Consider the following 26,033-nt stretch of genomic DNA (forward strand, 5'->3'; position numbering starts at 1 on the left):
ATTTGAAGAGGATTTTAGAGGTTAAAAACTTTATCAACATGCAGCTAAACGGGCGGAGTGACACGACCGTTACAAATGCCACTCTTTGAAAAACTGTGGTTGAACTCTTGGAGCTCCAGATGATCTCCCGGTCGGTGAGGACTAAATGACCACAGACGTCCAAACTGGTGGAACAAAGTCTCCTGGGAATGGGAGTTCCTAGAGCTGCAATGCTTTTGAATATTAATTTCTCACACCTCATCAGCAAACGGTCCGGCGTGAGTGTTCAGTTACATTCACCGCTCGTTATCTTTGCACCGCCATCAACAAGAGTTTGTTGCCGGTCCCAGCATCTGATCAGCCCTTTCACCGTAGTAGAACGTCGGATAGAACGTTCTCACAAAGTGTGTGTGTGTTTACACAAACAAACAAACGAGAAAAAACCATCCCAAGTGGGTAAATATTATCACGGTCAATATAGGTTGATAAATCAGACGATCAACAACCTCGTGGTCACGGTGTGTGTGTCATGGCGGTCATCCTCGCGATACGAAGCGCTTCAACAAGCTGGCGTTGGATAAGGCGATGGGAATTATCATATCTTGATCAACGTTTCTCACGAGCCTTCGCTATTTGGATTCTAGTCAACCTTTCGAATGTCCAGGGGTCTATAGGAACTGGACTGCATTATGTCAGACGCGTATCGACAGTTTGCTTTGATTTGTAGTACAAGACGATTGAACGCAAGCAGCGGCACGACCAATAGAACCAATCAAATGTCAATTTTAATGGTGTGTTTGCTTTTTTGATAAGGAAAGCAAACTATGTGAGATTGTGCCTGTAACAGAACCGTAGCCATGTATGCCTTGCCCTTTTGGTTAAATAATCAGTAACTGTATTTTCTCTATATTTCCTCCACTTTTAATGGACAAAGCGTTGCAGTTGAAACTGATTAATGGATGCGACGCTTCCCATCCCGTCACACTTTGACAGGATTTATTTTTGGAGGTAATTTGTGTTCAACCAGCATAATAAAAAGTAATCCCTTTCCCAAACTCAGCTCTTCTTTTTTCATTTTTGATGGCCTCTTATTGAATTTGAAACCCTCACTTTGTTCACGCCCGTAAGTCGCAGAGCGATATAAATCATAACATTACCTCTCCAACAAGTGACAGCTCCGTTTTATTGTATCACCCTTTTGCAAAGCCATTGCAGCAGACTTTCACCACAAATGTACGTTTGGGGGTTTTTTTTGTAAGCAAATTGTAAGAAAAGTGTATGAATACATAAATTAATACCATTGAGAGAGGAGGCAAGAACGGATACAATTACGGCTAGGTGATGAAGAAGAAGGTATATTGTACAAGCAAGCAGCAAAAGCATAACGGCTTTACGAAAACCAAACATCCATCGCGTGGGTGGAAGGCATAAATTAAAGCATCGTTGTTTTTGTGTTCTGTTAACCTTTTCCTGTTTTCGTACCCCGTTTCCACAAACCGGTAGATGGAATGATCCTTCAATATTTCCCATTCCTTTTCAGTATTCAACAATTCGTTATCCTTCCATTTCCGAATGGATATTACCTTCGTTTTTGTTTTGCAGGAAAGCCCACAAACGCCTACAAATGGATTTATGACAGGAGAGAGACACACTTTTACTGATATTATACTCCTCAATCCTATTTCCTGTGAAGCCTTTCCTGGCGTTAATGGTATCTATTGGGTCGTGTTGGTTTTTTATAAGCTGTGCGCGGCTATTTTTATCAGAATCATCAGCAAACTCTTCGTCGTCATCTGCCTGGGACATCTCGTCCTGTATGTCTACTAAAAGCACTATCCCAGTGCCTGGTTACCGCTGACGTCAGTGACCCATTATTTCCCCCTTGCCAGAACAGAATGACCTTGTACGTACAGCTGCTGCTCCAGCAGCAACGTTCGACAGGACGTAGTAGCAGTAGTAGTTGTTGTCGCCCCGGCTGGCCCAACCTTTACCAGCTCGGCCTGGCGCCAGCAAGGCTTGTGTGTACATAAATAAACCAGCCCTGCACGACGCACACTGTGCACACCATGCACAGAGTGGTGTCATGTAATGCATTTTCTGCCGGGTAATGCTCGCTAACAGCAACGACCAACACCGAGTGCTGCCCTGTTCCCTGGTAGTGCTATTGTAATGCATCATCATGATGCAAATGCAACTGCCCACTGCAGCGCTGTCGAAGCGGTTGATGGTGAAATTGAGGTTAGGCTAATAATGGGATGAATATCACTGGGCCGACGAGCCGAGTGGCCTTTTTTTTGTCTGCTCCTGTGAATGGTCTTACGTCGACTAACTTCATTTTCTCCACCCAGAATGCATTAATCAGATATTTTAAGATGCACTTTAAATGATGATGACCGTCCACCTTCGTCGAGAGCCCCCTGTGATGCCATTCCTTGTTAAATGTCATCAAGAACTCGTACGCGGGTCGTAAATTAATAGAACAGCAGCATTGCCGCAGTGTGCAGTGTCTACCTTTCTGCGATAAAGCAGTTTGAACTTATCATTCAGCTTCGTTGGCGTTGGTCGCTGGCTCACACTGCAACTCTCGAGCTCCTTCTCCTGCAGATCTAATTAATGCAAGAATTTATTAGTTCAGTGGCCGTCACCGCCCTTCCCGCGATCGGCTGTCAGTGGTGCGGTGAGGTAAACCGCATGCTACGCCATCATTTGACTTCAGTAATTGCATCGCAACTGCAAATCGCTACTTATCACACTCAACCAGGAAAGCAGCGAAGCCCTCCTTCGCTCAGGAAATTCAAAGAATGCTTCGCAAATAGCGCAACCTCAACTCGCTTCGTATGCTCAATGACACAGTGAGAACTATGCACTGTGAAGGAAGTTTGTGGTGGCCGTGTTATTAACGGGAGTAGCACCGAGTGGCCTCGGTGTAATGGAAATAATTCCACTTAACCTCGACTACCAACGCCACCGCGTCCAACGGCTGCTGGCGGGTGTGCAAGGGATAAGTTAAAGCGTAATTTTATCACATCATCTATCGATAAACGGATCACTCGGAGCAATTGCTCCGGAATGAGGACGGGTGGTGTTCCTTCTTCACACAAATGCTTTAACTAATGTCCGCTGTACGCTTGGTACAAATTGTTCCAGAGCTTGCGCGAGAACGATTACGAAGCGGCCACAATCTGCACTACAGACGGTATGTGAAGAAAAAGTAGTTGCAATTTAGAGCATCAGATCAGGCGGCGAAGCGTGGAGGATAAGATATGAGAAATGAGACTAGAGCCAAACGACCTCGACCAAATTAAGGCCCCTGTCGGATTGCAACTAGGTTTCAGTTTTGCCTGCCGTTACCACCGCTCCGCCGAACTCCCCTGGAACGATTGCGATGATGTCATAATCCAACGCAAGTCGTACTCGTTTATCTGCTCATGCATATTGCCCCATTTGAGTTTGTCTTGTTTTTTTTGCGTCTCTAGGTTTGTGACTATTTCTTATGCACTCACACTGGCATCGGTGCTCTTGGGCCGCAAAACGATCTGGGACAACATTGGTGCGGCATTTCAATTAATTCAAATGACCGAACCTTGCACCCGGGTTATGCAGCTTTGAAAGAAACGCTGAACATACGCTGCAGGCTCGTAGCATCGAGCCTTGCGTGTCACTAGGCAGAGCATTCACTTCCGGCTACCGGGGTGGCCATACGACGCCTAAGCGTCACACCGAGGTCACCCAACCTCATCTTCCTTTCTGTGCGGTGCCAACTTCTGGAGCAAATCCTGCCCAATGATTGCCATGCATGCATACATTGGATGTTCTCTTTCTCTCGTTCTCTTTAACCCCTCAGACATGACATGTATGCAGGCATGCATGACCTCACCGCCCAGAATGCATTTCATTTGATTTGCTACCGTGCCACTACCCCGGGTTAGTATTAAAATGCAACCACACCAATTTGGATCGATGGCTCATTAGCATCGTGACCGTACCGTGGTGTTGGTGGCAATGGCGCACCAAATGAATGGTTTGACGCTTGGCATCATCGGTTTGTACTGGGGCTGTCGATGCCATGCAGGGTCACCGATGGATGTTTACCTCTGAACATTTGTGTTCCTGCTGGGCTTTCGGATTGGTATTCGGATTGGCATTCTGTTTGATATTCATTCCCCGATAAGCATTGGAAAATTCATTCCCATGGTTTATTCACTGTGAGGGACGCGAGGTCATCCGGTTGTAGCATACGCCATCGACAACTCTAATTACAATAAACAAACAAAGCACTAACTGCAATGCAACTGTTATAATACGTCTGTACTAGCTAGAATCGTCGAAACAGATGCAGAATTCTATTAGCAAATAGTTTGCAAAGTGCTTCAATAGAGATCAATTTGCATACTGAACCATCAACTCCACTAATCAAGCCTAGAGGCTTACGTACAGGGTGCCTCGAATTACGCACGAATCTCGCTGTTGCTGCTGCTGCTGTTGCGCTCTTCGCTAAGCTCCACGGCACCAGAGCAATGACTGATTTATTGCCCTATAATTCACATTTTCCACACCGCATTGCCAGCGGGTGGTGATGTTACTGCCTTCTTCTCCACGACCACGGGAACGAATCACCCGGGAGGGAATACATCAGAATCTTCAACTTCCTGTAGGTGCCCAGTTACCGAACCAATCAATTCGAACCTCGAAAGGAAATTGCTTCATCTAGCCTTTTACCGCCGGAAAACCCGTTCAACCAGAACCATTGGTTCTTTTCCGCCGCTGTTCGCCGCGCGCGAGAACTCAGCGGAGAAGTTCTTGGCGTGCTGGAATCGTTCGCAGAACCATTCGCTGGCACAGTGAAGGAACCACCTGTAGCTACTTGCCTAAGCTGTGTGTCTGTGAGTCCCATGGGGTGTGGGCCACAGTGTGTCTGTGGAAAAGGGAGAAAGAAAGGGAGTGGTAATTACTACTCATACGCTTCTCAGCCGTCTAATGATTGATCGTGCTAGCTCACTCTTCCACTTTGTTCCGTCTCGTTTCAGAGCTCCAGCTTACGCGTTAGGTGAATGCTGCGCTCGGGCTACTGCGATCGTGTGGTGTGTTTCATTCGTGCGTACAGCATTCGCGTGTGCGTGTTTCAGCCTCAATTCGAAACGAAACGAGCGGTAGTGGAAATGAAATTGTGCGGCTAATAGCTTGCGGATTTTGCCTTCAGCAGCCATTACGACGGTTTTAAAGCAGAGAAACAGTGTTTGTGCGAATATTGTGCGTGTTTGGTTTGAGTTTCCTGAAGGAAAGAAAAAAGATAACCATCGTGAAGTTTGTCAGCTTTTGAAGTGGTGTCCCAGTAGACAGGTGCCCTGTTAACGAGCGCGTATCTTACAAGCACCCGAAGCAAGCACAACACGTGTGAAGTGTCTTACGAGTTTTTGAGCCAAAGTCCCGAAAACAAACGCCAGCATTGTAGTGTCAGCATCTTCTTGCGCATTGCCGGCTGTTGTTACGCATCGACGCCCGTACCAAGGCGCGCACTTCCATCACCCATCAGAGCAAACGCGTCTAATGACGCGTCGGTCCAACGCAACGAGCGGAACGCGATCAAACTGAAGTGTGTGAGTAGTCATAAATGTTACTCGTCGTAGTTTTAGATTTATACACCATCACTATTCCGCCCCGGCGACACGTGGCTGGTGTGAGAACCAATTACAAGACTGCTTTAGAATGCGGTGACGCGCGAGGAGGATCCGTTTAAAAATCGCTTCAAAACTCGGTGTTTATATCCTCCGAACTGAATCATTCAAGTGTATCCTGCTGATGATCCCTTTTTTGTGTTATTCTCATAAGGGCGGACGCAGCTGTGACGGAAGATTTGTGCATTATCCCATTCGGTTGCTTGTTCTCTATGCTCGGTTCTTTGCACGATTGACATTCAGCCACTTGAAAAGCGTTCCGTAACATGCAACGCTACTTGTGAAAGTGTATCCACACCTTATGCTCACCGTTGGCTGGCTCGTTAAACGCTCTTTTAATAATGATAAAACGTTACGTTAAGTGGAAACCACCTTCGGGACGGCAGGTCTCATGCACACCATCCGCTTTTTTGTCCGCAGTTCTGTGGAATTCTTTTCTCTAACGTTTACGGCGATGACTCACGAAACCATCCAATGGTGCAGATCCTAGACGATAGAAGTTGTAACTATTCTAGTTGGTTGGTCTCTTTCGTCTAGCTTTTCTGTCTCCCCTTCTACCACACATTACCTTAATCGCCTTATCCGTAATAGTTAATCACAGTTCAGTCGCTTTCTATTCCTTTGCAACGGTTGTGAGAGGGTCTGCCATCTGCCATGACTAACTTTTCCATCAAAATTGATTTATGCTCGTCGCTCACTGTCGCTACCGAGACACTCAGAGGACTTTCAGACTCGGATTCTACTGGATCCATCGCTCGGTTTCGTCATTTCCATTCCTCTCCAATTAACGACACCGAACGAAAAACGAGCCCGCCAGCGAGAGACATAGAGACCGGAAGCTTTCCTTCACTTCCTTCTCTGAACGGGCGGGAAGAACCAATTTAAATTCGATTCCGACCGAATAAACCACTTAGTGTTGGCGGCGATGGTATGTGTTACCCCAAAAACTCCGGGATTTTGAAACCCGAAAATAAACAAGACAGTAAAACCACCCAAAACACAACCGAGCTGGTCGGCTGAGCCGAGGAAGCGGAAATCGTATGCATCCGTCTTTTCGGGAGACTCGTCTACCACCAAGGGGGTTTACGGAGCGAGGTGTAACTTGATTAGAAACTTTTGCTTGTTCGAGAGAGATTGTCGGTACGGGAAGCAAACGAGTTCAAGGTCAATAGAATTAAGGGTGTGATGGATGGATGGTGAGGTTCCAGAGGTTTTAGACACTGACAGCCAAACAGTAAGAATGTACGTGAAGTTCTTCCACCAAGGGGTACAACGGTAAAAAAGTTAACGACGAATTACCAACAGAGTGCGCATGTGTTTTTTGGGGAAATATGTTTTTAGTTGGCATATGTTGTAAAGGGACACCCCGTCAAAGCTGAGATTTAGGTTCCGATTTATTACATTCCAACAGATGGCGGACAAACCACAGCATCTATTAGTGTTTCCTCTGCAAACGTTCGTCTCTTACAAGCAGAGAAGTCAGGAAACTAATCCGATTTCTCGCTGATGTGCCAGGGAAATTCCTCTTAACACGGACCATTAATAAAGCAGCAAGGAGGTGGAGATGCTTAGGAATCATTTCATTCTTGAATGCTCCAATAGCTAACGACCCGTTTGGGTTGGAGCAGCTCCACAGAATGCTTGATTGTGCCAATCCCCTAATGTAATGATGATGATGATGGTCCCTCCCCTGTACAGGCTCGAAGAAAGAATGGACTACACCCTGCGCGATGCGCAAATTGTGAAAAACGTTGTGCATGTGGGCACCAAATTCATTCCTTTCCGGGTCGGTACGAAGGTAACGTTTCACTATGAGACGAGAAAGTGTGACGCCGAGCGAACATTGATCGACGAAAGCCGTACGCACCAGAAACCGATGGAGCTGGTGCTTGGGAAGCAGTTTAAGCTCGAGGTGTGGGAATCGATCGTGCAGCAGATGGGCGTACACGAGGTGGCTCGATTTCGCTGTGACAAATCACTTGTCGAGCAGTACCCGTTCGTGTCGAAAACGATCCGAGACGCACAGAAGCAACCGAAGGGAGGGAAGAGAAAGCATTGTTGTGGACTTACCTTTCAGAACGAGGGCACCGGCTATCGGGATCTGGATGAGCTGTTCATTCACCCGCAGGATCTCGAGTTCACGATCGAGATCCTATCGATTGAAACCCCAGACGAGTACGGAAAGGAAGCGTGGCAGCTGAGTGATGACGAAAAGCGAACACTTGTTGGTCGATTGCGTGAACAAGGGAATGTCGCATATCGGGCAAACAATCTGACCGCGGCACGGGATGCTTACTCGTACGCAATCGGTATCATCGAACAGCTGATGCTCAAGGAGAAGCCCAACGAACCGGAATGGATCGAGCTGGCCCAGATGAAGGCGCCGTTGCTGTTGAACTTCTCACAATGCAAACTGCTAGAGCAGGATTACTACTCCGTTATCGAGCATTGTACGGAGGTACTCAAGTACGATCCACAGTGCGTTAAGGGCCTGTTCCGACGCGGAAAAGCACACGCCGCTGTCTGCAACTATTAGCAGGCCCGAAACGACTTCCAGCGGGTGGCTGAGCTGGACACGAACCTTGGCACTGCCATGCGTAAAGAGCTGGCCAAGCTGGAGGACCAACAACGCCTTAAGGATGTTGAGGATAGGTTAAAGTATTGTAAGTTTTTCTAGCCTGATTTCTCTAGATTGTGTGCCTTTTTAACGATTCTAACAATGCTACACTTATCATAAGGTATTAGTTGCCAAGGGTTAGGGATATAAATAAATAATGGCAATTATCACGATTATGAGCAATGTATTTCACCCTTCCCCTAGAGCCAAACATAGACATTTTAAAACAAAGGAATGTATAAAATGATCAGTACACTCAGTACCATTATGTCCACAGCAGTGGATGTCATTGAGATGGCCACAACATGACGAAAACATCAGAGAACGGTCCAAAACACAATTAACCCTTACTGCTGGAGTGTTTCAAAATCCCCTTATTCCAAAATCATACCGGGAAGTATTCATTTTCACGTCAAAACACAGTGAAAAATTCAACGCCTGTCTGTCCGGGACTGGATTTCTGGATTTGGGGGTAGGGTCGTACACAGCTCCACTTGAAATGTCAACCGTGGAAATTATGAACCATGGAAACCAGGCGCTGGTAAAAGATTTACGGCCCTCGGTCACGACCAGACAGACATTGGATTGGCGGTGGTCGTGTGGTCATAGGATTGCTTGTCCAGCCTTGCTGAACAACCATGTTATTTCCATAGTTTAAGCCGCCCGCGAGAGTGGAGGGAGTTTTTTTTTGATTCGGGGTGGGTGGAAAATCCTTTCCCCGAAAGAGAGCATTAAAACCACACGGGTTGAATGAGATTTCCTGCTCGCTTGATTATTAATAGACTTATCAATCGCGACTGCCTTTGAAGCATGGGCGATTTAATTGATTGATGGAATTACTGTAAGGGCACGATTCAGCATAATAATCTCACGCTCACAGCTTCAAGCTCCAAATTCATCCTACCGTACCCATTTACTGACCAATCAAAATTCCAACTCCACCGTTACGGAACGGGAAACTGGACACCAACAGCCTTTGTAATGTGCTTGCCCGAGCTGAGAACATTTCAACCAAACTCTGTCGTCAATCGACACTTGATGTGTGTAACCTTAGAACATCTCCCGGGAAGCGGCCACCACTCAAGAAACCACTCAGACAATGCTGGGCAACAATCGGGCAGATTGCAGATGAAATATGACCAAGTGTTGCTTCCAGAAACGCATTCAAAATCGTGCCGGAGGCTGCATTTGCTACAACATTTCTATTTGCTTTCTCCTTTGCCGAGAATGACGCCTTAAAACGCCCTAAATCACCCGAACACGGAGAGCACGAATCACCGGAGGAGCCCTTTTCTCCGATTACGGCAGCTGGTGGTCATAAAGAGGCGGTTGAGAGGGTGTGCCATTATGCATATAACCACCGTCATTCAGCCCATAGCGCAGGATGCATTTAGAGTTGCTGCGAACTGTTGTGTGTTTGCTTTTGTACTTACCGGGGGAGACGACGCTTACACTGCAGCAAACGCACGCACGGGTCCGAGCAGGGTAGTAAAAATTAATTTTCAAATTTCAATTACATGTTCAAACAATGTAATACTACTGCCGCAGCAATGCCGCTAGTCGATGTGGTGGACAAAGCACGAAAAAGGCTAGCTCATTTCTGTTCTGTTTACATTTCACACTATCCATAGTTCAAACGGCGGATTACATTTCCCCTCCGTGGCCCGCGTGTGGAAACTTGAACCATCTCTAACCCATTACAAAACCCTCCTATACCGTGTCCGGCACGACGGCATTAACATTAACCTTCTCCCACTCGCACCGATTGTGTCCGACATTTTACGAAAAAATCGAAAAATAAAACCCTCCTTCTTCTGATATGAAATTTGATTCCTTCCCAACGAACGAAGCGGCATAACGTGCCCCGACCGGTGGCCTCGAGGGTCGAAGCTCTTAATTGCGTCCTCCGTCCATCCACACACAGCGGCCGCTGCCGTACCATTATTTTACCCAACTCTGAAGCAAAACGCCCGTAGCCGCCGCAGGGTAAATGGAGAAAATTAAATAGTTCCTGGCAGCGTCCGAGGATTCCAGAACGGGCTGTGTGCAACTGACCGTACCGCCGGCGCGTCAGTCGAGTGGCACGCGTACACATTCTTTCTTGCACACACCGGTGGATTAACGGTGCCTCGTTTGGAACCCGATTCATATCGTACACACGCGCGCTGGTAGGGTTCGGATCGCTGCAGGACCGCCCGGTGTGTGTGTGTGTGTGTGTGTGTGTGTTTGTGCGTACGGACCGGAACTTCCGTCCGAAAATGTACGAAGCCAAGGACGCCGCATTAGTAATGTTTCGTTTGATTTATTCAACCCCGCATTCACGAGGTTGTGTATACCATCGGATTGGAAAACGAGCGGTTGGTGGTACCGGGATTTTTGGGACAGTTCCGGTCCCTCGGGACCAACTAATTCAATTAGACAAGTTAGAACTAAATTGGGCGCGTTGCGAGTGAGTTAAATAACCACCGCGCGCGGGTAGACCTGACCTTTGTCCAGCAGATTTCGTCAAACCCCGCAGTGGAAACGGAATGGAGGAAAAAAACGAAAAGAAAACGGGAAGGTTAACACACCACGGGGGTGCGAAAATGATGAGCTTCCCGCTCGCTTTGCGCACGCTTTTGGTACCGAATTTTATTGCATTAGATTTCATAATGAAGCATGTCCTGGTACCCGCCCGCCAGCTGTTAGGGTTGTGAGAGGACACCATAACGAAATGGGTTTACTGCCCCTGCCGGCGGCCAACATATGTGTGTTGCCACCTAATTTGTGGACAATAAATATAGCTACCTAATTGATGGACCAACTGCTCTTCATGCCGACAAAAGGGGGATGCTTCGTTCGATAGAGATCAAAGTACGCGGCAAAGGGGATGGCTGTTGGTACAGCAACAACGAGCAGCATCTCACAACACACGTGCGTCTGTCGGATTAACCAGAAATTATGTATATGCTTCTATTGCCCTTCTGGTCGAACCTGGGTTTTGATGTGCCACGTCCCTCCATAAAACGGCAACGCGTCGGGAGAATATTAATATGACATCGTTACCCCGACCTAGCAGGATCTTCCAACTGACCCACACACACAATCAGAGATGAAGAATACTGCCTAACAGAGCAACAACGAACACCAAAAAAATCGTTCGATTCATCATAATCGAAAAACACAAAAATATGGACCACAAATCATTTTTTCTCTCCCCCACCCTTTTCTGCACCATTCCAACGGGACGTTTATGTATGGACGGTATCGATCGAGCGAACCCTTCAATAGGCAACGGAGGAACACGTCATTAGCATATCAATTTGTTCAACAAGGGATTTTATCTACAGCGCTCATTTCTCTTCCACGCCGAGATTTATGACGCATTCAATAACGCAGCTTCTCGTTGTCTGTCCGTGCGGCTCTGCTCCAACCAACTCCAACAAATTCATCAAAACTCACCCGTCCGAAACATCGACAGCCGAAATCAAACTGTCCTGATAAATCCTGCTGACTTTCGCTTGGTCACTCCTTCATTCCATAAATGGCGCCGATCTTCACGACGTCAAGCACAGACAACTTCCCTCTTCTAGTCGATTGTTTTCTTGCGACCGAGATCTTAAAAGCATTTGGGAAAGAGAAATTTACGAACTCTCCTTCTCCTCCCCCGCCCGACCTAACAGCGTTTCCGGCGGCAGATCTCATCGACCAACTCCTCAATCCAGCGCATCCGGCTTTTACGAAGCTGCCGCTTAACCTTGCGCCGCCCTTTGACGCTGCGAAACCGTTCCTCGGCAATGTCCGAATAAGGTTGGAGCGTTGCATTGTACGGCACGTAGTCCATCGGTTCGGGTGGAACCATCGGGTCAAACAAGAGGTCACGCATCGCAGGCTTAGATTTGCGCGAGACTGCCGTAGGTTCCAAGGAATGGATAATCTTTTGTGGTTGAGAAGCAAGACGTTCCTGTTCGGTTAGCTTCTGCCTATCAGACTGCTCCTTGGTTTGCATCGTGCCGTCCAGTGGTCGTCCCTGGATGTGGGCATGAATCGGACTTTCGACACATTTCTGCACCAGCACCGGTATCCGTGGTACGCAGACTTTCGGCAGCTTCAGCTTTTCGATCTTCGTACTCTGTGCGATCCAGTGTCCCCATTCCTCCCGCGTCAGGCAGGTGTGATAAACCAAAGGTTCGTTTTGTGGTTTCTGTTCACTCGCTGCCCGGTCTTCCTCATCCTCCGAATCGCTTGGATGCGTTCCGAACTCTGCCAACCGGTAGCGCATGACCTCAAGCTTTGCCTCCGGAAGTTCCTTCGGGGTGTTTGCATTGCGGAAGTAATCCTCCACCAGCAACGCTTCATCCCGTAGCCTTCTTCTATCCTCCATGATGTGGGCTTTGTAAGCGGCAAACTGTTTCACCGATGTAGGATACTTACGAACGGTGCGCTGCTGAAGTCGGTTCAGTTCTTCCACCCGCTGCCTGAGCGTCTCACGGAAATGAGCTTTCGCTTCGTTCCGGATATCGGGCTTCGGATATTCTGCCTCGTACTTATCCGCATCGAACGGTTCTGGAGGTTTGTGGCGTTCCCGCTCAACCTCCTCAAGCTGTTGCTTTACACGGTAACACTTTTCCAGATAGCGGACACGCATTCTTTCCAAAAACTGTTCCTGCGCTTCAATGACACAAACTTTGTCGTCTTTGTGCGTTATCGCTGGCGGTTGGTACGACCCAATGGACGTTGACCGTACACGGCGTGGAACAGCAGTTTCGGGTATCTCACGATCAACACTGCCGTCCAGCTGCTCCAACTCATCCGGTAGGTCATCCAGCTCGTCCTCACTCTCATCCGACTCTTGCGCCCTTTCTGGTGCGGGTTCACGGTTGAAGTACTCTTGAAACAATTCACTTCTCAGCAGTGCTCTCCGCGCCCGGAAGAACGTTTTGCAGCACTCCTTCGAAACAATCCGCCCCTCGGCCACTTGCTCAACGTCGTCCACTTGCTCGGCAACGCTGGCAGCAGTCGAACTTACATTATCCGCCACAATCACATCCTCGACGCAATGTTCAAGTGTTCGCGACCGTTCCGGCGGGCAAACGCTTTTTATGTTGCGCTTGTGAAAGACTTCCTCAATCGGCGTTCGTCGGGCGAAGGCGCTCGGCACGGTACATTTGCGTGCCGGTACGTTAAGTCCCTCGAAGTCGGCCAAATGCCCGGGAAGATCTCGGTATGGGCGTTCGTAGTTTTTCCTTTCGTAAGGGCGACGAACGTCAAACTGCTCTTTATCCCATTTCAATTTCGGAAGCACCGTCTGACGTGACCGAATGTTGTTTTCCGATTCGTCGGCAAATGAGTGTTCCGATTCGGTTCCAGGTATTTCGTCATCTTCGCCAACGGCAGTGAAAGAACGGAAATTTGTTGGATACGAATCGGTAGAAGCTATGACGCTGCTCGGTGCTGATGATGCCATCCTGCCGACGCCTACTACGGTCGGGTACTACGAGTGAATAGTTATTGAACAACCTTGCTGTGTATTGTACTGCGCCAACTATGCAGAAATGGTAAACCATCCACTTCGGCTGCTTTCTATCCTATTTCGCAACCTTCATTTGCACACTACCCATTCACAAAAATGTAAAATCAAGAGCTACAAAGGACCGGTGAGTAGTGAAGAGGAATAGAAGAAAAAAAATACCACACTGTTGAATGTTTAATGAGCGTCACAATATGACATAAATTATGGCTCCAACTAAAGATGTTCGGGACATAGCGTTGTCAGCTATTTATTTCTATCTCTTTCTGTAAACCCCTTTAAAACACACCAAAGCCCCAGTGTATGGCGGCTTTGTGTTGCTGCTGCGTACGTCATGAGTAACACGCGTCCCTAACCACAACGCTCATTTGTTGTTTCCCGCGGGTTATTCAATGCCGAACATTAGGTCACACGGGTGGCAAGTGCTGTGGCATGTGAAGCGACAAATTATGCACGGCAACGTACCCCGGGCCTTCCTATTGCACACCGTACCGTACCGTTGGGTTCTCGATGCTCAAGAAGAGCGCGCACCACGACACATGATCCGGAATTAACCGGTAGCTTAACGAGTAATCGTACCCCGGCAGAGGTTGGAAATGGACACGCTTGTCGAAAGGGCAGCATCATGTCCAAACAGTCTTTGCGTCCAAACACAGTTTGAGCACAAAGCCCCCGCCCAACCAAGTTACAAGAGGGCGTCTACACTTGCATCTCCATCTCGGTGGAGTTGTCATGGACAGGCTGGGGAAAATGTCAATTGGAACGTTTCGAAAAGAACGCTACCCTTTCGGCCCGGTGACTGGTACTTGGAGCAGTGATACCAACCAGTGAGTGCTTAGTTATGGTGCTTATTAATTAAGACGATAGTGGGAAGGCCCGTTGGGTGTCGTAAAAAGGGAGAGCAAACGAAACCGTCTGTGGTGACATATGAGCTATACCCGGGCGAGGAGGGCAGCTTTCGAAAAGTTGTCGTAGATGGAGATGAAAATTACGAAATGAAAGAGACAAACCCCCACCAGAGGCAGTGAAGCATTCAAGGTGGAAGAATGTGCCCGGGGATGGGTATACCGGCAAAACCGGCATGCCGTAGACAACATGGTACCAGCAAATATGCAAAACTGTCATCCGCAATCGGACGGAGCTGAGTTCCCCTTTTTTCTCGCGCTGAATCGGAGTTTTTTGTTGTTGTTGCTGGAGTGCTTCAAACGAGCTCGAACTCCAGACATGCAAAAAGCCCAACCGATGCCGACCAAAATACGCACCCGGAATGTGACGCAAGAACGACAGGCCTATACCTGGTTGTCGTTTTTTGCGTCCTTTCCCCCCTACTTCCCTCTCAAAACGCGTGTTGTGCACGTTATTGGATTGAAATTTGGGATTGACTTCATCTCGTCCGTTGCCAACAGGCGAACAGCAAAAAACCGGTCCACAAATGTCCCCCGATCGACATATGCGGGCAGCTCTACCAGCACGCCGTTGTTACTGGTCCCCTTCCCCCTCAACGGGGACTCGATTGGTGCGCCGCTTCTGTTTTTACTGATCTGAAATAATTTCGTTTATGTCCTCTTTTTATGGCACTGGTTTGGTTGCAACCGAGCACGCTAACAGCACCGGTAAGCTGGCGGCTTTTTTGAGGAGGGTGTGTGATACTGTGCACTTCTGCAGCTGAACAACGTGCAACGAATCTTAATCGCTTCTTCCAAAACTCGACACACACGCGGTGGATTAAAGTGTGCGCTACCTCGGAGCAGTAAGTACTTAAATTCATTGAAGCGTTCATTTTTTGGGGCTTTCAACCGTGCGTAGGAGTTCACGATTGGAAGGAGCAGTGTCTGCATCATCCCCCCCTGTTCCGGACATATCCGGTGGTATATCTTGATTAACGTTTATGAGCGCGAAACACACATTATGATTATGATCAGAGTCTAGATTTTATGACCACAGTCTTGTTCCTTACATTGATGTGAGGGGGGGAGAGGAGGGTGAGCAGACATTGACCCTAACACATGGTTTTAGTTCCTGAAGAAACAAGCCTTGTGTCCTCCAGCACGGCAAGGTGCTGCAGAAATTCTTCGCCTTAATTCGCCAAAACCGCATCATGTGTCCTAAATGCCTTAATTTGTGTGTTTATCCATAAATGTGACACTGTTTATGATTCCAACGCTGTCGCCTCTCGGTGTCAGTTTATCAGCAGCCTGATTGTAGCCTCCGAACAGGTTCCAAGCTCGCTTGCTATACATCCAAGCCGGTATTGAATTATTTATGCAAATTACCCCTCTCTTTAAGAAGATACAAGCACAGTTGGTGTATTCTTATTTGCCGATTTTTAAACCAGTTGTTGTTGTTGAGAAAGGATGTCGTGTACCACCCATGGCCACACCGCTCGCACACTCTTCCACACATATGCGTTCTATTTCAGACGGCGGAAGGTATGTCGCATGTCAAGGACACGTTCGCTGACGTTCGGGCGAAGTAAATTTAATAAAGAAGCGGCGTCCCTGAATTGAAATTGAATTCTGTGCAGCTTCCAAGTGACGTAAGTTTCGTCTCTGCATACGAGATTGATGGCGCCATGGATGGAGCACACCAGCTTGCACCCATACCTCTGGCGGGTTGTTCCAACAAAGAGCCTTCAGCCTAACGCGGTGGCATTGGATTTGGAGATGATGTCAGCTGCTGTCGGCTCGATCATGTTGCCACGTTGACAACACGTCGAATCGCTTAAACCAAGCCGATATAGGAACACTAGGCTATGATTCTTTATCCTTTCTTTCATTCTTACTTTTTTTGTGATTCGTGTTAGGCTCCTATTCTATCGGTGATCAGCATCACGTTTTCTGAAACGATATTCCTACAAAAGAATACCTTCACATTCTGCTTTCAGTCACCCTTGGAAGGCGTTACATTTGCTTAATGAACTTTCCCTTTTCTTTTCTTCGGCGACCGGCGATCATCATCAGCTCCTTTATGGGACGTGCCATCTTCGTTTGTTCACCATCCGCATCCATTGAAAGTAAAGTTGATTCCGGAACACTACCAGCCCCCCCACCCCCTAGACAATCATCCTTCTCCATGGTACGGTGTCGCTCTCTTTCAGTGTTCAAATATTTGACACCTTCGTCGGTGGTAAACTTCCGATTAAAGGACATGCCGACTTCTCGCTAGACGTAGTCCCGTCCGTCCAGCTGTTGGTGGTCCTGTTACAACTTTAAAATCCTTTAACTTTCAATTAGGACCTTTTTCCATCGTTTCGTCAGGTCTTTTGGCTGGCTATTTTCGTGCCAAGGAGATGACAGCGACTAGAATGAACAACTTGAAAAACGAAGTCAGAAGAGAAAACCCTTGTTCTACGACCTATTCATCACTGGTTGACTTTGCGGGCGAAAACTTTTTAACTAATGGAATTGAAAGAATTTCTTGCTGCAACTTCGGTTCAGATGAGTTTTTGTTTTAAATTCTTTCCTACTTACACCTGAATAACGCAATTTCTCACTGAAATGAAATGGTGCTGGAGGAAAAGAACTTTTAAGATAATTACTCAGAGGTTTTTTATTTGATAAACTTTATAAATATTATTACAAAAACTGATAAAAGAAATCATCATGCAAGATTATCTAAGAAATCATAAAAGCATTGTTCTGATGTGCATTAAAATGAACTATGAAACGATTATTCTTATGTAAACTCATTAAATACGCTTGTAAAACCATTCTTTCCCATTCAAAAGCCATCATAACTATTGTCTTGATCCTATAAAAATCATTCCTCATTGTGCACTTTCTGCTACTTTCTTTGTAATTTACATTTCCCCCGGAAATAATGTCTCACTTTAGCTGTCTCCCAGGAAAAAATCTCCCACACCAAGCAGCGCCAACCATTTATCGTTCACGTTTCTTCCATTCAAAATCTCGCTGTAATATCGCTGATAATTCACCCAAACACAGACACACACACACAAAAACGACGTGGCTATACAATATAAATCCTTAAAGACCTTTCCGCGCACAAAACGCCGCCCTTCCGCCTGTCCGTGTTTTTCCATTGCTCGGTCCGGAAGTGGTCCTGTCTGTCGTGTGCGCCCGGCGGCAGACGGGGTTGAAAAATGAGCTTTCATTGGGACTGCTTTTGAGTTTATCGTTTTCCGTTACCTTACCCAACCCCCAACCAACCGCCATCGAACACACAACAACCCCGGAACGACAGTTTGATGGAAGCATACTTATTTTGTGTGTCACTTGCCGGAGTGATTCATTGATTCCTTTCCCGACGCCCTGTTTTTTGTGTGTGTGGCTGAAGATCGTTTTACAGTGCACGAGCGCACGACGACCACAGCGCGGAAAAACCACGTCCCAACGACAATGGACTTGTACTCGGCACAATGGAGCTGCTGTGTAGTGATTTCGTTTGCTTCTTTCCCGGAGAAGCCGCTTGGAGAGTACGGTTTGCATTGGGCGGAAGTGTGTTGCAATTGATGTTTGATATTTTCGATTCCCTTTCTTTGCATCGCCGTTGCATAAGTTCAAGAGGCTCCAACCGACCCAAAGAGAGGGTGGTTTATCTTCGGTAAAGTACTTTAAACTGTACTTTAACTGCCTCGAGCATAATTTTTCGCCTTATCGGGGTGGCTGTGTTTATTGTGTGATTTTGAAACATTTCCATCAAGACCGTGCTCCATCCTGGCGCAACGAAGATACCGCTCGTTAACAGCTCGCGAGACACGCGGAGAAGAACTTATCTCGAGCGGTTTGACTATTTGTCAACATAAACTTTATTATGTAAACCCATGTGCAGTGTTTGCTTCCTTTCTGCTTGCGTTTCTTTTTTTTATGGTAAGAATGCAGCGAAGTTGAAACATATTGCCACACTACAACCGGGCGGCGACAGCGGCGTCTGCTGCTATCTTTATGTGGCGGGTCTGTCCCAGCACTCGGAGCAGAACGTGTGGAGCGTGCAAGCAAACCAAGTATTCTCTTGCGCACCGCACCACCGGACAAACAACCCAACCCGACACACCAACACCGGGCAGATGGAGATGGGAAAAAGAGCGACACATTCCAACGAATTGTGTCAACAAACGTGCAGTTCCCCTCCACGAGGATGGAACCGCGTAAGACTGCACACAGAACACACAGAGCCCTTGATGCACATGCAATTCAAATATCCTTTCGGTGGATTGCAACAAAAATGGGACGCACTTTTGTTGTTTTTTTCCTCTTTTACCTTGGGTTTTGGAGTTGGTTTACTCGGGAGAGGTGAGATTGCAAAGTTTATGATTTATGATAGCGTGTAAATTCCATTGCAGAAAGGTTACAGCAAAATGGTGTGCCCTAAAGCGGGCTTCTTGCTGTGTTTTTTGAGCGCGTTGGGAAGGGTTTTATTCGATTGCATTTTTTGGGCGAAAAGAATCCGTACAAGGAAGGATTGAATGAAGATTTATCTCTAATTACTGTATGCGTAATAAATTATATTTCACACACACATATTGTTGCTTCAATTTTGGGGTTGAAAACACGAAATGCAGTGGAATTTAAGAATTTAACTGTGCAAATCAGCGAATTTAAGGAGTGGTTTTGCCATGCTTTTTGATGCGTCGAAAGATGTTTAACATTTTTTTATTATTCATATTTGCTGAAAAAAGTACTTATATTGCTAATAAATGGAACAAAACACATCAGCAAATAAAAAACCTAGTCATCTGAAGACAATTAATAATGATTAAATTTGTGTTTAAGTTACTAATCTTTTAACAGCCTAAAGGTATGCAAATTGCAGTCAAGTTGTTCTTTATTTAGCTCTTCAGCTCAGTTTTTCGTGTTAAAAGCTATTTTGAAAGCTCATTAATAGAAAAAAAGTAAATAAGTGTATCAGAAAATACTTATTTTTCTACATTTATGTTGGCTTTTGCATTGCTTCTTATTTTAATAATTAAAAACTCAATATATGCATCATTTTGTGAGTTCATTGGCACTATTCCTTCATTTTGCTGCTTCTTCTTAAGTACACACCTCCAACGACTATTTTCTCCCGTTTGGCAATAATTCCTCCATAAATTTCCATCAATAAAATTACTCATTAAAACCGACTAACCGACTCGTCTAAAAACGGGTGATAAATCATCCTCTCGTTCTGCTAGTCACTATCACTGTCTGTGGACGATTTATTCCTTTCCATTGCAGTTTGCAATTAACTGCACTCTCTCGCTTCGTCGCACCCGGGTGTGGTGTGGAACGGGATTCACATTCGCTCTGCCGCATCACAGTGTGCTGTTGTTTGTGTGTGCTTATTCTTAGAATAAAAACACAACACAGCAGCCGTTGCATTATTATGACCGGCACACAAACAAAAGCGACTCAAGTGCATCCTTCCACCGGATTTGCAAGCTTGTACGAGTTGGAGGCTTTTTACACAAAGCGTCGGCAGAGCGGGGCGGTTCGTGCTTATCTTATATTTGCGTCATTCCGGTAGGTAAAAAGGGGGTAAGCCGTACCATGGCTTCGCTACTGCACTTTCCTACCGAGGAACAAAGATTCTATGGCCGTTTTGTCCTACGCTTATGGTCCACTTTTCGTCACCTGATGCCACACTTGGTGCTCGGTTCCGCGTGCTTCCGTGCAGCGCAAGGTGTGTTTGTGTTCCGGTCCGGTCGGTTTGCGATTTTTGCGTTCCAGTACCGCACACGGCGTGCTGTTGCAAAGGGGAACGTTTGCGCGCCAGGGACGCTGTGATTCTGCTCCGCAATGATGCTCTTTGCGGGTTACGGTGAGGCTTCACGCTCTGCTTCGTCGTCGGTTGGCGCGGTTGGGCCGAGCGTTTGCATTCTTATTTAAATTTTGATTTAATCTTGTGTTTTGAGCCCAACCGGCGGCAAATTATTTTCAACCACACCAGTTGGCTGTTTTCGTCGATAAGCGCCAAGAAGTGCGACCGGAAACCGGCATGGTGATGTGGCCGCTTTGCTGCACTTCAGCAGAATCCGGTGTTTCCGGCTTACCGTCGACACGTTTGGACAAACAATAAATATAAAACACTTCGTCAAGAGGAAAGTGTTTGAGTGCAAGCACTTGGAAGGTACGAAACAGTAGATAGGGAAGTAGTTTGAAATAACTTTGAATTTTGTTTGAATAATGAGAAACGAAGGAATTGTATGATTTTTACATTTTCCGTATTAACATTTTTGTTTATTTTTTATGTTTCAACAGATTTCACTGTATTACCAAAAATTGCATAATTTTAGGCGTTTTACTAAATTTTCGTAGAATTAAAACCTTAAACCTTACGCTCCATTTGGATGCAAAAAGATGGTAAAAATTCAATATGGCTTTCAACAGATTGAAAAGACATCTTCTAAACATATAAATTATTCATTTTTATTTCCAATACTGTCTTGCAGGCCTTTCAAATTAGATTCCTCTTCACACTTGTTCCTTTTCTTATGGAAATATCAAAATTCCCTTTCATGAATTGCGCCGTTGGATTTTGTACGGAATATTATTTGTTAAATTTTGCAACAAATCACCCTCCCCTGTCTCTTTGTATTCTTGTGGTAGTTACTTGCGTATTCATTGTACGTCAATCACGGCACGAGCAGAAAAAACTCTCCCTTCATAATTGAAAAACAAAACCACTCATAATTAGACGGTTCGTTAAACGTTCGTTCAATGAATTCGGGAGGAAAGCATTGTGTGGTGGGTTGTGTTACCTTCCTTTTATCAAGCGTCCTCATAAGCACTAACTAACTTGACGGCTGATTGTTTCCATCCTATATTACACTCAACCACACAATAATGGGCGGTAAATTTATGCTGCTCAAAGAGAGAGAAAAAAACCAAGCGGGAATGAAAAAGGAAAAAAAACTCCTTCAGCTTCTGGGTTATTTCGGCCCTTTCCACCTCCAGAAAAAAAAGAAACGTGTACTTGAATTTGCATCTTCAAAAAAAACTACCGATTTTTGCTCCCCCAGGAAGAGGGGATTTGTGCTTATTATTCATTAGTCGCACACTGGCCCGTTGATTGTGCGTTTCGAATGAAGCTGCTTTTCGTCACGTCTTTCGCCGTGTCGCGCCTGTTTGGTTGGCTCACACACTACTGGCTCTGCCCGTGATTTATGTGCCACGAAATTGGCAGTTTGCAGTGGCCGCGCATATTACTCACGCGCTTCGTCTTAGCACAGCAAAACGCACTGTTGAATATTGTGTGAGCGCCGCGGTGGTGGTAAATGGGCAAATAATCACGTACGAATCACGGTGCAAGCAAGCATTATCATCTCACATAAGCTGCACGTTGCATGTCCGTTCTGATGGGGATGGTGACAGATTCATGGCTTCGCGTGAAATGGTTATGGTTTGGCAGGGGGGGGACATTGTTTTGTAAGCCTGTAAGCCATGCATCGATGAGATTGCAATTTATGCACTTTGTGGCAGAGAGTATGTGTTAACTCGTGGGAGAATTTCGGATAAAGTCTTGTGCGTTTCTTTCTGTTTTCTAAGCAACCAATAATAACCAATCTTGTAACAACGATTTGCCAGAGAAGAAGACGAAGAAAAAGCCTTATCGTCATCTATTTTAAATCTAAAACGCTAGTGATGGCAGCGTTAATAAGTTCAAAATTGAACCGATTTGTTCCGCTCCCGTTCGAACTACTCGATTCTATCAGATGATCCAACAGAATGTTTTATCTAATTAATTAATATAAAAATGAAATCTTTCAAAGGGGTTTCACCATCTATTTCAAAAGGTCTCTTAAAACATTAGTAAACAATAAACAAAACATCATTCCATCCCAATTCCCATCCCATTCCCAATTGCATTCCTTTCCAGCGCAAGCCATCCAAAGTGACACAACAACCAACAATCGACGGAGATCGCTTTCAAAACACGGATTAATTCTATGTAAATCAATGTACGCCTTTAAACACGTTTTTAATGATCTAATTTAAAACAAAAACCCCTCTCCGACGTATGCATACAATAGCTCCCCGAAAGTGTGTGTGTGTTTTCGTCGACATGATGTATGCTGCACGCCCATAAATCAACCCCCATCGATACACTGTCCAGGATCTGATCTTTATGCAAGAAGCGAACTCTATTATAGAGCATAGATAGTGATTTATGTTGAAAAAAACGCACACCATCCTACACACACTTCAGTTCAGCACGTACACCCTTTTTGGATTATAAATTCCAATTCCCTCTTTCCCTCTTCTTATATCTTCCCTGTTCTTTTTTCTTGTGAGAAGAATATTAATCAATCCATTCATTTGCTTCCCTCTTTCAATTTGTTTTGCTAATAAATAAATTGCCTTTTTAACAGACTAATTGTTCACATTGCTTATTTGCACTAACGCCACACTTTTGGTCATTAGTATTGGTGGCATGTGTTCTTTCCTCTCACCTTCATTTGTTCACACTTTCTTGTGACCGCAGCCCCAAAAGAGGCGATCCAAAAACCATCCACTCACTCTCTCTCTCTACAATTGGCGATAATTTATGAGTGCGTTCCACCATAATTACCACCCATCGTCCATCAACAGCAGGATGTCACACGCGGTACCGTGATCACTTTAACCGTTGACGGGAAAACACGATTTTTACGGCCAGCTTTAAAGCATAATCGTAATTACCAAATGAGCGAATCACTACTCCCCCTTTCATTCGATGTGTACTTTTACACCACACAAAGCGTCCGAAAGCCTGTGAATTGATTCGTTTTTGCAAAAACAATACAAAAAACACAAGGTTTCCATTTCGCCACCATTTGTTGTTTTAAATGGGAAATGGATGCCCGCGTAATTTAAGATGACGCCGCTGTATACGACACAATGCAAAACAGAACAGAATCAGACAGGAGAAAATGGCCACAGTGGCCGTCATCTCGTTATGCAACCAACCCACCCGACGTCCGATCGCTACGGGCCCGGGAGATGGCCGGCATGGGTTGTGTGTTGTTTCTGTGATGCAAGTTCGCCGTGTTCCGCACGGTAAAATCTCACTTTAACGCATGACACTCTCAATTTGCATATCCGTTCGCCATTCATCAAGCGGACGGGCCATGACGGGCAGAAGCACACGGTGCTGCCACTGGCTGCTGGGAAATGCATCTCCGCCGCCGTTGGCGTTTTGAAGGCCAAGTGCAAGCGGCGGGTGGGTTTGGTGGGTGGTGAAATTAACAACAAAAAAGGTACAGCATAAAATTGCGCCTATTCACCATCAAAAGGCGTCCGTGTCTCTGTGTGTTTGCTGCACGGGGCAATAATTTTAATTACTCTGTTTGGTCGCTAACTGCTGGCGTTCGCTTTAGTGATGATGGTGGTGTGTGATGGACGCGGCATAATGATGATGGGTGGGTAAGCTTTCGTTTGGAGCGGTTTAATTAATCAGATGACGTAAATATGGTTCCATTCGATGATCATCAGCTGATGGGATGCATAGAGTCGTGTGAAGTATTACTATGGCTTCGCTTGTTGCGAATAAAGGCAAATTATTGCGACAGAATCAGCGCGAAATGAGATTTGAATCCTGGTCACGGCACCAATTTCAATTGACGGATTTTTTTGCAATGTGTACATTTTAGAGGTTTCAAATTCTCACCAAACCTAAATCCAGTATCAGCTGGATAAGAAAGAGCATAGAGAACCTAAATAACATTTTCATTTGCCGAGACATAGCTCTTATCCAGTTCCTATTGAACTAGAAGAAGGTTTTAAGAGATATAGATATCAATGAATTTGTTCTGATTTCTCTCACAAGCGACATTTAAAGCCGAACTAAATAATTCCGTTATTAAATTGCTTTCATTCAAACTATCATCATCATCTAACCTTGCCGGGTCGTCCTCCACATAACGACATGGAATTGCAACGGTTCAACGGTCGCGTGCAGTACTAGGCTCGCAGCACAAGCGGTTACGGAATGTATTGCCAAACGTTTGGCTCTTACCCAACCGCTCCTAGCAAACGATGGTTGATCCACCTCCATGGCCAATCCTCTAGAGATATGTCAATTTTACTTTATTATATTTTTGCATGTCGGCCGGCATGACGTGCATGACGATGATTGGTTAGTGTTTTGCCGTCAAATAGTGCACAGAAACGCAAACCACCGTTTGCAAACGAAGCAAGAATTTGGTGTCTTCTTGAACGGTTGCCATTAATCAGATCATTTTCAGTCGCTTTCGAGCTGTTTTGGGCATGATGCAATACCGTGGTTAACGTTCACGGACATCGCAAAACCGCACTGACACTGACCTTGTGCTTCCCTCCTGTGCCATTGATTTGCGTCATCAATATTTTTCACCCTCAATCCCCTGTAAATACACACACACACACTCACCAATCCATTATGTTACAACCTATTGCTATGGCCCGAAGGTCCCAGCTGGCAAAATGGAAAACTTCGTCGCATGATTAGCCTGGCGAAATGGTTTCGCAATCGATCCCAACTGGTCGCCTGCCGCATTTTATTGCGCAAAAATGTTGCCTTTGCCGGAACAGTGTGTTACCTTCCAGTTCCCCCGCTTGTGGGTGGATTCTCCCTTCGCTTCCTGTACGACAGAGGAGACCACACAGTAAGGTCAGAAAGAAAGAAAGCCCTGAAAGCGACTCCACTGTGTCGCAGTTGGGCCGTCGCCGTGGTCGTCGCCACGGTGAAACTTTCTTCTTCCCCCATCGGGAAGAACACTGTCGCCTGTGGGCCTGTCGCCCGAAACTTTGATCGAATATCCCACCCACAGATTGCGGGCAGACTAGCGGTGCCGCCAAGACGGAACTTTTCCAACGGATGAACGTGATGGTTTTGAGTGGGGAGAAAGTTGATGGGTGGTCTCGTTGTGTTCCGATTCTAATTTCCTCGGGATGAGGCAGTTCAGCATTCTTGAGGTGTGGACAGTTTGGAGCCAAACAATCGAATAAAGTCAATAAAAGCAGCGAGGTTTGCCAATTAGACCGATTGATGGTGACGGTAGTTGACAGAGCGAATAGGAAGTTATGTTACGGGCAAACGTTTTGTTGGCTTAATTACCCAGAAGTTCGTCTTAACTAAACACTTTCCGTAACCGCATTTTATATTCAGGATGGGCAAATTCGTGACTCTATGAAACAGTTTAGTCCGCTCTTTTCCAAAGCCCAAAGCCCTAAAAGTAGAAGTACCTTACAGTTACAGTATTACACCGACGTAAAATACCATTTCCTCATCCAATTTCCACTCCAATTTCAAGCTCGCTGTGTCCGATGTCACCGCCTTTCCGGGCTAACATGAG

At 46.0% G+C, this 26,033-nt stretch overlaps 2 protein-coding genes across 3 annotated transcripts in view; both read left to right on the forward strand.

Moving 5' to 3' along the window:
- LOC1280951 (protein unzipped) overlaps window positions 1-26,033 on the forward strand; it is a 61,329-nt gene that overhangs the window by 29,628 nt on the left and 5,668 nt on the right. The window contains exon 4 of one of the 2 annotated variants that reach the window (XM_061655257.1): window positions 5,007-5,574. The exons of the other annotated variant lie outside the window; for it this stretch is intronic. The gene's annotated coding sequence lies outside the window, so the exon portion shown is untranslated. The remainder of the gene's footprint in view (window positions 1-5,006; window positions 5,575-26,033) is intronic. 2 annotated transcript variants of the gene reach the window in all.
- Window positions 7,366-8,190, forward strand: LOC1280952 (AH receptor-interacting protein). Its single transcript, XM_320825.4, has one exon. It carries the CDS (start codon window positions 7,366-7,368, stop codon window positions 8,188-8,190), a length of 825 nt encoding a protein of 274 aa, XP_320825.4.

Source organism: Anopheles gambiae, chromosome 3 (assembly GCF_943734735.2).
Source record: "Anopheles gambiae chromosome 3, idAnoGambNW_F1_1, whole genome shotgun sequence".
NCBI classification, from domain to species: Eukaryota; Metazoa; Arthropoda; class Insecta; order Diptera; family Culicidae; genus Anopheles; species Anopheles gambiae.

Excerpts from the sequence above, each read along its gene's own strand:
- LOC1280952 (XM_320825.4), top strand. The coding sequence starts at position 7,366 with ATGGACTACACCCTGCGCGATGCGCAAATTGTGAAAAACGTTGTGCAT.